This window comes from Bombina bombina, chromosome 3 (genome assembly GCF_027579735.1).
Source record: "Bombina bombina isolate aBomBom1 chromosome 3, aBomBom1.pri, whole genome shotgun sequence".
In the NCBI taxonomy this organism is placed as follows: Eukaryota; Metazoa; Chordata; class Amphibia; order Anura; family Bombinatoridae; genus Bombina; species Bombina bombina.
The window spans coordinates 1,182,030,238-1,182,043,890 of NC_069501.1; the positions used below are offsets into that span (position 1 = coordinate 1,182,030,238).

The 13,653-nt window shown below is 35.7% G+C and overlaps 1 protein-coding gene across 1 annotated transcript in view; it reads right to left on the reverse strand.

Moving 5' to 3' along the window:
• The window catches only part of ANKRD49 (ankyrin repeat domain 49), an 83,624-nt gene that overhangs the window by 58,148 nt on the left and 11,823 nt on the right, over positions 1–13,653 (reverse strand). The window contains exon 2 of the mRNA XM_053708613.1: positions 7,196–7,510. Coding sequence (XP_053564588.1) covers positions 7,196–7,510 — 315 coding nt within the window. The remainder of the gene's footprint in view (positions 1–7,195; positions 7,511–13,653) is intronic.

The window sequence follows — 13,653 nt, forward strand, 5'->3', positions numbered from 1 at the left end:
AAGCCTTTATCAAAGGCTTCTTTCAAAATGTGATCCAATTCATTTTTATATCCCTCTGTTGGATTTCTTTTAAGCAATTGATATTGTTTAGTATCTAAATAGTTGTCTCTTACATTCAATTTCATAATCTATAGTATTGAGGATTACTACATTTCCTCCCTTGTCTGAGGATGTTATGGTGATACTTTTATCTTAATAATTTTAATGCTCTTCTTTGTTGTACATTAAGGTTATCCATATGACCTGTTATATCCAATTTTATCTTTTAGGGTTTTGTTCAAAATTAGCTTTCTTGCAAATAGATTCAGGTCCTTTATTACTGTAAATTTGTCAATATTGTTCACTGGGGCAAAATTTAGTCCCTTAGATAATAATTGAATTTCATCCTTTGTTAAGGTTCTGACAAATTTACAACTTCTAAAAAAGATTTTAATGTGGGGGTTGTTGTTGATTCTTTAAGGGATAACGATTTATTTCCCCCATATTTAGATTTGTATTTCCTCCCCCCTCTCCTCGTTTTCTTCTTCCTGACTTCCTGTGGTTCTGAAAACCCCTTCCATTATATCTTCCTCTTCTAGTTGTATTAAAGCTTTCCCCTTCCGATTGCTCGGATTCTGAACTGCTTGTTAATTTGAGTGAATAGTCATATACCTTGCCTTCCTGATAATCCCCCCCAATCTCTCTGGAACTTTCTTTTCTTCCTATATTTTATTGTTTCATGTATTCTTCTTACTTCAAGTTTTGTCAAATCCATTAATCTAGTGTGTTCCTCCTTAGTTTCCCATTGTTTAATGTCCTTTTCTAATTGATCTAAGTCTTCCTTAACTCTTTTATGTCTCAATTTGTTCTCTTCTAACATTAAATTCATCCATGTTAGAGAGCATTTAATTGCTGACTCCTCCCATTTTGTTTTAAAGTTTTCAGTTAAAGGATCATTTAAATTGGCACCTGGTTTCTTCTTAATTCTTAGACCCCTCGGTATTATTTCAACCGCTATATATTTTTCTAAACTGGATACTGCAGTTTAGTTTTTGTTCTTTTAACAATTTATTTTTATAATCCTTAAATATATATATTTATATTATTGGTTGAAGGAGAATCAGTTTGTTTTGTGCCTTCTCCATTTTTTGTAGGAATGTTTTTACTGATTTTCAATAAATTCCTTATTTTTGGCCAGGAGGTCTCTATCCCACCAAGAAAGTAGGATTGCGCTTGTTAGAAAAATCCCATTTAAATGGGATAAAACGGTTTAATTTTAAAATAGAACTAACAGTGCCAACCCATATTTATATATAATAATTTACCTACATCACTCTGTTTTTATTACTCTCCAGAGTGATGGTGCAGTTAATAGAAACCATAAAATATAGAATTGGAAATCACTAAAGACAGAGACTTACTAAGTCTATTATTGCCTGCACTGGTAATTTCTATTAAAGACCCTAGAGGATTGACGCCCCCTGAACAAAGTTGCAAAGAGAGATCGTTTTCACCAAAATGTATTCTAAAGTGTAACCTGAAAAGGATATTCCCAAAATATCCATACATCTAAAACTATGTGAATATGCAAAATAGTGCAATCATCAAAAATATCCAAGACTAAATTATTAATAAAACCTAACACTTAAAAACTCTAAGCAAGGTGTGTCCTGCTGCCCTAGTGACCGGTCACTGAATACAAAAAGACTCCCATGAATAAAAAAAAAAAAAGCTTTATTAATAATTTAGTCTTGGTTATTTTTGATGATTGCACTATTTTGCATATTCACATATTTTAGATGTATAATGTATGGATATTTTGGGAATATACTTTTGAGGTTACACTTTAGAATACATTTTGGTGAAAACGATCTCTCTTTGCAACTTTATTCAGGGGGCGTCAATCCTCTAGGGTGTTTAATTAATAGAAATTACCAGTGCAGGCAATAATAGACTTAGTAAGTCTCTGTCTTTAGTGATTTCCAACTTCTTCCAAATATCATTCATGGTTAGTGTTTGGCTGAAGCCATTTATTATAAATAAACTGTGTTTACTCTTTTTAAATCATAATGACAACTACCCAAATGACCCTGATCAAAAGTTTACATACCCTGGTGATTTTGGTCTGATAACATGCACACAAGTTGACACAAAGGAGTTTGAATGGCTATTAAAGGTAACCATCCTCACCTGTGACCTGTTTTCTTGTAAATTAGTGTGGGTGTATAAAAGGTCAATGAGCTTCTGCACTCCTGACAGACCCTTGCATCTTTCATCCAGTGCTGCACTGACGATTCTGGATTCTGAGTCATGGGGAAAGCAAAAGAATTGTCAAAGGATCTGTGGAAAAAGGTAGTTGAACTGTATAAAACAGGAAAGGGATATAAAAAGATATCCAAGGAATTGAGAATGCAAATCAGCAGTGTTCAAACTCTAATAAAGAAGTGAAAAATGAGGGGTTCTGTTGAAACCAAACCACGGTCAGGTAGAACAACTAAAATTTCAGCCATAACTGCCAGGAAAATTGTTTGGGATGCCAAGACAAACCCACAAATAACTTCAGGTGAAATACAGGACATGTGGTTTGGCTGTTTCAAGATGCACAATAAGGAGGCACTTGAAGAAAGATGGGCTGCATGGTCGAGTTGCCAGAAGAAAGCCATTAATACGCAAATGCCACAAAGTATCCCGCTTACAATACGCCAAACAGCACAGAGACAAACCTCAAACCTTCTGGTACAAAGTCATTTGGAGTGATGAGACCAAAATTGAGCTTTTTGGCCACAACCATAAACGCTACATTTGGAGAGGAGTCAACAAGGCCTATGATGAAATGAAAGGTACACCATTCCTACTGTGAAACACGGAGGTGGATCGCTTTTGTTTTGGGGATGTGTGAGCTACAAAAGACACAGGAAATTTGGTCAGAATTGATGGAAAGATGAATGCAGTATGTTATCAAATAGAACGCCTCATTTTCCACCTCTTGATTAGAGTTTGAACACTGCTGATTTGCATTCTCAATTCCTTGTATATCTTTTTATATCCCTTTCCTGTTTTATACAGTACAACTACCCTTTCCCGAAGATCTTTTGACAATTCTTTTTCTTTCACTGAATGAAAGATGCAAGGGTCTGTCAGGAGTCCAGAAACTCATGGACCTTTTATACACACACACACTAATTACAAGCAAACAGATCACAAGTGAGGATGGTTACCTTTAATAGCCATTCAAACCCCTTTGTGCCAACTTGTGTGCATGTTATCAGACCAAAATCACCAGGGTATGTAAACTTTTGATCAGGATCATTTGGGTAGTTTCTGGTGTCATTACGATTTAAAAAGCACACATACAGTATCTCACAAAAGTACACCCCTCACATTTTTGTAAATATTTTATTATATCTTTTCATGTGACAACACTGAAGAAATGACACTTTGCTACAATGTAAATGTAGTGAGTGTAAAGTCTGTATAACAGAAATATAATATGTAGAGAGTAGTGTACACACCGTATACCACACCCTTAGGGGGCGCCTCCTAATAACTACAAGCGCAAAAAGCAAATACAAACAGTTAGCAAAAAGAATGTCCATAGAAAACAATATGTGAAAATGATCCAGAAGGAGGGGCAGCTCTCTGTCATAGGACGGTCAAATCCTGATATATCGTTATCGGCAGAAAAAGAACAGAGGTGCCACCATGGCCTAGTACCACCAAAGCAGATGTAGACAAAAGCAGATAGATGTATATACTCGCAAACCTAAAGCACCCAGCGGTGCTATTGGGACAGCCTGGAACTTCGCAGTGGCTTTTTCTGCAAGTCTGTATAACAGTGTAAATTTGCTGTCCCCTAAAAATAACAGTGATAATGCTTTGTGATTGGGATTAAACGGTTTGCCATTCTATCCTGTTTATAAGCAGGATAGAACAGATGCACAGATTTTTTATATTAAAAATGAAGGCAGAGGGCAAATAGATGATTAAAGACCAGACTTCAACATAGTTTAAAAAAAAAACAAAAAAAACAATACCATTTATTAGTATATAGATATGTATAACATAAACAAAACAAAAAAGTCCCAGTACTAGTTTTGGAACAAGTTGAATAAATGTCCGTCAAACAGTAACACTTTATGGCACAGTATATTTCAGAACAGGGGCCACGCTAGAAAGCAACTACTCAAAGAATACTGATCTTATGTAGCATCTGTTAGAACAGTAGCTTCTGGATACATTGTGGACAGCTTACTCATATACAAGGCTGCAAACGTTTGTAAGTATTGCAAACTGTATTTTTATATACTTATAGCTCTTGTGAGGAGTGTCTGATACACTCTGACTTACAGGTTAGTATATGCGGATTGCAGGTTTTAGAGCCTGGTTATTACAGATAGTGCAGCACACAGATGAGTAAGGAACAAAATTACCCATTTGGGGCTAGATTAACAGTGAAACGCAAGTTTCCGCTTGCGGTCGAGCATTGCATCTGCTAGACAAGTTTTTTTGCGTTCAGCAGTTTTTGCTTGTATTACAAATAATTATAAATAAGCAAATAGTATGAAAACAAAACATTGTTCCAATTTCTTTTTTTATATGTTTTGTTTTCATACTATTTGCTTATTTGTATGTCACATATATCACTTTTATCCTTGTAAATGATATCCAATTCTGACACCTGCAAGTTGCAGTTAATAAATATGAGAGGAACTTTCTTCTCTCTAAAACGTTTTTGTGTTCAAATTTCCCTTTCTTTAAAGTGACATTAATGTATGTCATTTAGTTCTTCTTTACTTATAGTGTGCATATATATATAAAAAATTTTATAGGTATATACAAATACATATAGGAATATCTATTTAACAATACATAGAACACATTCCCCTATGTGAAGAACATTGGAATGTAAAATATTTACATACTATAAATACAATAGTAAATATACACACTATAACACTTTGTTAAATATGAATATTTCATAAATATGATTTTTCATGTTTTCAGCTTCTTGACTACAAAGGGCTCCATTATTATGCGCTATACATGCAATAGCTTGTAATTGTCTCCTTAACACATAAGCAGATTCAGGAACACTTTTGTGATAGCACTGCTTTAGTCAGTGCAGTCATTAATTCCCCTGTATGCCACAATCCAGATGTTAAAGGCTGGGTAATCATTCAGTGGAGGGATACAACTTGAAATAAAGGGAAATAAATAATCTTGTAATTTCAAGACTTTCCTTTTATTGTGCAGTAGAATAACATATTGGTGGAATGTTATTTCCCTCCCCAGTATATTAAAAGTGATGGTAAATCCAAGCGTATAACAAACGCTAGGATTTACCATCACTAAAAATAAAGATTAGTTTGTCATCATTTACTAAAAAAATGCTGTTAAATTCTCCCTATATGTGCCGCAAGTATATGGCTAACTCGGCATCTCCGGCCGCCCACGGCACATCGTTCTTCTTTAATGAGGTGACGTTTCCACCTCTAAACCAATAGCCGTGCGTGTCATCTGACAGTGTCCTGTATGCTAGCGTGACTATTGGTTTAGAGGTGGAAACGTCACCTCATTAGTAAAGAGTGCTGTGTCGTGGGCATTTCGGAGGAGCTGAGTTAACAATCTACTTCCTGCACACATAGGGTGAGTTTAACAGCATTTTTATTTAGTAAGTGATGACTGAAACAAAGGTTTATTTTTAGTGATGGTAAATCCTAGCATTTTTTATACGCTTGGATTTACCATCACTTTAAATCTTATATGATGAAATGGTGTTTTGATGGCCAAACTCACACTACCTCTAGACTTATTTGGAGAAGCCAATTTAAAAAAAAGACAGGGGTGGTCATAGTCACTTTGTAAGTAAAACTTGCACTGTGTAGCAGTATCTTATCTAATCTGCCTTGTAAGCTTAGGAAGTCTGTAGTGTGTGCTTCAAATGATCTGAATTAGATAAGTTTACAGTACAGGAAAAAGGGGGCTACATAGATAATGAAAATATATTGCAAACTATGCATAAACATTTTATATTACAAGCTCAGGATTTTTATGTCTATTAACCAAACAAAAATAAAAATATTTTTTTACATTTGCATTAGGAAGAATGGGAGTGATCCATTAATACAGCTAAATTATAACTTTCTTAGTATTTTAACTGTTAATAGTCAAGAAGTAAACTAGATTGCTATACCAAAGACAAATTAATGATGCAACAGTGTTGCCTAGACTGGTTTGTGAGGGTCTGACTCTAGTACCATACTGCAAAGGTTAACAAGTTGTCAATGTTATTTTAGTGTAAATATTGTATAGGTCAGCAGTCAAGCACTACATTTGAAAAGGATTACAAATATAAAAAAAACTGTCCTTTGAAAACTTTGCATTGTTTTGAAGTCAAGAGACAAAGTTGAAAAAGCCCTTGAGTAAGTATATCTTCTATCTTGATCAAGCAATCACTGTGTAGAATGTTGTATGGGTTAGTGTTCCAAATCATGCAGGATGAACTCCAGTAAAAAAAAAAAAAATCACAATTATCAGAGGTAAATAATAATAATTAAAGAACGCTATCTATTCTTCACTGTGCTTAAACATTTTAAGGGGAATGCAATTCTGAGTTTAGAGGGATGTTAGCAAAATGTTAACTCTCATGAAAGTGCTGCAGCATAGCTGTAAAATGCAGACCAGAAAATACCAACTGAACATCGCTATGTATACAAGGAAGATATTTACCTCATGTCTTCAGCAGTCAAATTCCATTGTAATGAGACTTTAGGCATCCAGTTAGGATGCTTGTCCCAGGACTTGCAAGGGAGAATGGATCTGACATGGGCAGGCACAGTCACTTTATCTTCCTCCTCAGTTTAACTAATTTTATTATGAAATCTCATGAAATGATGGTGAAGCCCCACAAGATCACAATAAAGCAGTGGTTCTTAAACTTTAATGCAGGCCACCGGGGGGGGTTGTCTTATAAATTTTGTCAGAGGGGAAGACTTACCGCCTAAGGCTTTAAAAACCCCTGCAGTAAGTGACATCAGAAATCATTATGCCGATTGGCTGTTTCTTTTTAATCACCATGGTGAGAAATTATGAGATCTTTATGTGTTATTTTCTAGTTACATTTTTACAGATATGTTGAAGAGATTCAGCATTTAGGTAACATGTCCCTTGAATGCTTAAACACAAACACACATTTACATCACGTTCTTGCCCATACCCTGTTGTTTTCTGCTGCAAAAAGCAACAGTTCTTTAGGATTCTGTTCTAATGTCACTTCCTGTTCTTGATACCACTCCTCAGTTTTCTCTTCCTCTTCTTCATCAGAATCTGGAGTCCAAAGGCTCTGGGTTCCTGTGGGAATTAAATGGCGGTGTGTCTCCAGCAACTCTAATTGGTTGAAGTCCTCAGGAAACTCTTTAAGTCTACCCAGCAATTCACCTTCAGCTTCTGGACTGGGTTCCTCATTATTATTGTTCTGCTGTGATGGGACCGTAGGGAGTATTGTATTCTCCTTTATAGGTAAACTTGTCATCTGCAACAGGGATAACAATATTAGCGCTGCGGAATCTGTTGGCGCTCTACAAATAACCGATAATAATAATAATAATAATAATAATAATAATAATAATAATAATATTACAATGCAAATGAAAGGGGCATTGTACTGTAAAGGTTTACCTGCTGGAGTGTATTTAATAGTGTACAGATAAGAACTTTAGATTTATTTTTTTAATTTTGAAATACCTGCTTTTTCCTGAAACCACCACATTACTGATTTTCAATATTGCAGCACTGGCTAAATAAAATCTTTGTAAACAAGAAAAAGCAGAAATCCCAGTGGTAGTTGAGACACAGAAAGCTCAGCCAATTTGAAAGGGTGTTCCTGAAGCTTTGCTTTAAATGCGACTCTTATCAGCTGCATTTAGACACCAATCAAGAAGTGCTACCCAGGTTCTGAACCAAAATTGATCTGGCTACTAAGCTTACATTCCTGCGCTTTAAATAAAGATACCAAGAAAACGAAGATTACTTGATAATAGCAGTAAATTAGAAAGTTGCTTAAATTGAATGTTCAATCTGAAACATGAAAGAATACATTTGTTTTTTATATCCCTTTAAGTATACCTTGCAAACAAGAAAGTGGTCAACAAAGGGCTTATTTTCTGTAGATTGTATATTTTATATTAAATCTTCTGAATCTGCTATGATACATGTTGAAAATTAAATTTGCAAGAATCAGATTAGAGCATGCAATTTTAAAGGACCACTAAATACCATAGAATTGAATAATTAACAAGTGCATAATAAAAGGACCATTTAACACTTACTCTGGATTTCAAATAAGCAGAAGATTTTTTTTCTGGCAAGTTTATTTTTTCTCCAATTTTCCCAGCCCCCTGTATCATGTGACAGACATAAGCCAATCATTAACTAGTATAGGTATACCCTATGAACTTGTGCACATGCTCAGTAGGATTTTGTTCCCCAGGAAGTGTGTATATAAAAAAAACTGTGCAAAATTTGATAATAGAAGTACATTGGAAAGTCTCTTAAAAGTGCTGCTCTATCTGAATCATAACCGTTCTCTTAGTATCCTTTGCTGAAAATGAATATGCACATATTCCACACTAGTGGGAGCTAGCTGCTGATTGGTACTTGCACACATTTGTCTCTTATGATTGGCTAACTAGATGTGTTCATCTTTCTGCCAGTAGTGCAATGCTGTTCCTTCAACAAGAGAATGAAGTATATTTTATAATAAAAGTGAATTTGAAAGTTGTTTAAAATTGTATGTTCTATCCCTTTAAATAAAACAAAATAGTTATTATTGAAGTAATGATCATTTTTTTTCCTTCCAAAAAAGTACAGCTGGAAAGTTGATCAAATATGAATGATTAACCTATTTAACTGGAGATAGTTCACTTCACAATCATTTCATAATTATCCATTTATCTCTAAAAAGGTACATAACTAAATCAGTACATTTTCTGTTGTAACTGGAAAAATACACTTAAAGGGACATTATACACTCATTTTCATATAACTGCATGTAATAGACACTACTATAAAGAATAAAATGCACAGATACTGATATAAAAATCCAGTATAAAACTGTTTAAAAACTTACTTAGAAGCTGTCAGTTTGGCTCTGTTGAAAAGGCAGCTGGAAAGCCCATTGCAAGTGGCAAATAAGACCCTCCCCCCCCTCCCCCTTCTTTTGCATATGAAAAGACCCTTTACACAAACAGGAGCAAGCTGGAGTGGGTAGCTGAGGGTATTTACATAAAACTATGGGGCTTGGTTAGGAGTCTGAAAATCAGAGCAAGGTTATTTAAAAATAAGCAAAACTATACATTTATTTAAAAAAAAAAAAACTTTATGGGCTATATAAATAGATCATCTACAAAACATTTATGCAAAGAAAAATTGAGTGTATAATGTCCCTTTAACCCCTTAGTAACCAGACCACTTTTCCATTTGTAGACCGTCTGGGACCAAGGCTGTTTTTACATTTCTGCAGTGTTTGTGTTTAGCTGTAATTTTCCTCTTACTCATTTACTGTACCCACACATATTATATACCGTTTTTCTCGCCATTAAATGGCCTTTCTAAAGATAGCATTATTTTCATCATATCTTATAAGTTACTATAAAACAAATTATATAAAATATGATTTTTTTTTAAAAAAAACCCACACTTTTTCTAACTTTGACCCCCAAAATCTGTTACACATCTACAACCACCAAAAAACAACCATGCTAAATAGTTTCTAAATTTTGTCCTGAGTTTAGAAATACCCAATGTTTACATGTTCTTTGCAAGTTATAGGGCAATAAATACAAGTAGCACTTTGCTATTTCCAAACCATTTCCCCCCCCCAAAATTAGCGATAGTTACATTGTAATACTGATATCTGGCAGGAATCCCTGAAAATCCCTTGACACGTATATTTTTTTTTTTAGTAGACAACCCAAAGTATTGATCTAGGCCCATTTTGGCATATTTCATTCCACCATTTCACCGCCAAATGAGATCAAATAAAAAAAAATTCACTTTTTCACAAACTTTAGGTTTCTCACTGAAATGATTTACAAACAGCTTGTGCAATTATGGCACAAATGGTTGTAAATGCTTCTCTGGGATCCCCTTTGTTCAGAAATAGCAGACATATATGGCTTTGGCGTTGCTTTTTGGTAATTAGAAAGCCGCTAAATGCCACTGCGCACCACACGTGTATTATGCCCAGCAGAGAAGGGGTTAATTAGGGAGCTTGTAGGGTTAATTTTAGCTTTAGTGTAGAGATCAGCCTCCCACCTGACACATCCCACCCCTTGATCACTCCCAAACAGGTGTCATCCCCCCCCACCCCACAATTGTCCCCGCCATCTTAAGTAATGGCAGAAAGTCTGCCAGTACTAAAATAAAAGGATTTTTTTAATGTTTTTTTTTAAAAATAAAATATATATACTGCTGTGTAGGATATCTCCTTAGCCCCCAACCTCATTGATACCCCCCCCCCCCCACAAGAGCTCTCTAACCCTTCCCACCACTATTTTCCACCACTTTGCATTTAAATGTGGTTTTTCTAAAATAAACCACTATTTTTCTGTAGTGTAGCTGCCCCCCTCCAATCCCTACTCCTTCCCCCTCCCAGACCTATTTTAAAAAATAATTTCCCCCTCCTCTCCCACCCACAACCGCCACCCCAAAATTTAAAACTGAACGATCGCGGGTGTGCGCCCCCCCGTGCGCGCATCTGACAATCATTTCCGACTGCTGGCCGGAAGATTGCTCTAGCCAGCAGTCGGTGTGCCAAAAAAGGTATTGTAGTGATGCCTCAATATCGAGGCATCACTGCAATACCTTAAAAGCTGCTGGAAGCGATCAGGATCGCTTCCAGAGCTTCAAACCCCAGAGGACGCGCCAGGCACGCCCTTGGTCAGGGGATAAAGGGATAGAAAAGTCAAAATTAAACTTGCATGATTCAGATAGAGCATGTAATTTTAAGACACTTTTAAATTCACTTCGATTTTCAAATGTGCTTCATTCTATTAGTATCCATTGTTAAAAAATGAATATGCACATACTGTATCATACACTAGTGGGAGCTGCTGCTAATTTGTGCCTCCAAACATTTATCTCTTGTGATTGGCTAAATAGATATGTTCAGCTTCCTGTCAGTAGTGCAATGCTGTCCCTTCAGCAATGAATAACAAGAGAATGAAGAAAATATGATAACAGAATTAAATTGGAAAGTTGTTTAAAATTGTATGTTCTATCTGAATCATAAAAAATAAATTTTTGGGCTTTACTATACCTTTAAAGGTTATTATTCTAAAAAGGAAAACTTTAGGTAGAAAACTGATTTAAAGGGACGTGAAACTCAAAATTGTTCTTTCATGATTCAGATAAAAGATACAATTATAAACAACTTTCCAATTTACTTCTATTATATTATGAGCTTCATTATTCTGTATCCTTTGTTAAAAGACCTAAATACAGTAGGATTACATAATTAACAAGTGCATAACAAAAATACAATGCAACACCTACTCTGAATTTCAAATAAGCAGTATATTTTTTTCTGACAAATGTTTTTTTTCTCTCCCATTTTCCGGCCCCCTCTATCATGTGACAGACATCAGCCAATCACAGAGTAGTATACGTATACCCTGTGATCTTGTGCACATGCTCAGTAGGATCTTGTTCCCCAAAAAGTGTGACAATGCAAGTAAATTGGAAAGTGTCTTAAAACTGCATGTTCTTTCTGAATCAGAACAGTTTATTTTGACTATAGTGTCCCTTTAAAAGGGTATATGTGCAGACACCAATCAGCAGCTTCTAAACCTACCTAGGTATATTTTTCAACAAAGGATACAAAGATGAAACAAATCCGATAATAAAAATAAATTGGAAAGTTATTGAAAATTGCATGCTCTATCTGAACCCATTGCAACGTCCCATGTCACCACGCATTGACAGAGTAGTAGGAATGCGCAAAGAGATCTGCATAGTAGAGACGCTTCTATTTGCATGCAATATTTCTAATACCTTTTAAGTAATAGAAATATTGCATGCAAATAGAAACATATTACATATGAATTATATATTGTAATCCATTATCGTGCAGTAGATCCCTTTGCACATGCGAACGTTTATTAGTAGCTCCCTTACAGCCTTACTTGTGAAAGTATTATTAAATTTACAACACATATATATATATATATATATGTATATAGTTGGTTGGTGTGTGCACTCTCACCATCTGTGTGCAACTGCCAGGGTGCTATATGTATGGTAGATAATTTCAGAGATCAAATAAGCACTCGCTGGACTTCAGTCATCAGTGACAACACGCTTTATTCTGTGACGTTTCGGGACAACACACAGTCCCTTCCTCAGACAAACAACAAATGAAAATGGCAGCCTAATAAAGGCTAGTGAAACCCTCCCCCAATTGTTGAACCAATGAAACAGATGAACGTGTGAGGACAGAAGAAACCAGACTTCTGATAGGTCTGTGATGCTGTAAGAGCCAATCTTATAGGCTGAAAGTAAATGTGTTAGTAGTGAGCAAATAGTGTGATAATGTGAAATAAACACCATACACATACAAATAAACATGTAACTAAAATCAACTCCACATTCTGGGTCCATAAAATGTCACTGGGTAGTCTAAAAAATAAAATGTAACGGTACTAACACGGAACATAATACATGAAGATAGCCGTATTGGCCAATCAAATTTGTGTATACATAATCCGAAAATCGGTCACCAATCAAAAAGACCAAACCATAACACCGGTATGTAGTCAAACCCCCTTTGTGTGGCCATATCCTATATCGATGTATTATCAGTGTCTGAAAAATAAACATCAACAGCCCACAACGTGAAAAATATAACCGGCACAAATCATAATAATATGTGATTGAGTAATTCAACAGATCGTAACATTCAAACGCGATCTATCCGATATATTTAGTCTGATCACGGCTTCAATAGCCAATGGGAAGCCACAGTGGGGGCACACCCCCATCGGACCCAATCAAATTGTATGAAGAGACCGCGCCTCGAGACCCACATACGTCAGCTGTCTATGCCAGCCGGCCAATCAGATTCACCCTCGGCCAGCCCATAGAAACGGCCAATCAGAAAGAACTTGTGGAGCCACATACCACTGATCCACCAATCCGGTAATGTTTATACTATCGCCCTAGAATCCCCGCTGTGTATACAGGTACACAGATATAAATGGACATCAATAACCCAACACTATGTCAATATAAGCGAACACGCCTGTGCGCCGATCATACCGCAACAACATCTAATGTGCATCTAAAGTGCACAAATATAAATGAACATATATACCACAACCCTATGCCAATATATGCGAACCCAACTGTGAGCCGATCAGACCGCAATAACACCAAATGGCAGTTTTGAAATATTATCGCCATATGGGGAGTGTATAACTAACAGCAACGCTTAATGTCAATTTATGCACCAAGATAACAGCACTCAAAAGTGTGAATATGCCTAAAATTATGTATCAATATTGTTATAAACAGCCACAAAGGACGCAACAAATATATAGCTGAAACTGTGTCATTATATCTACTATATGAGAAATTGACTATATGAAAAATTTCATATCGACTATATGGGGTCACACA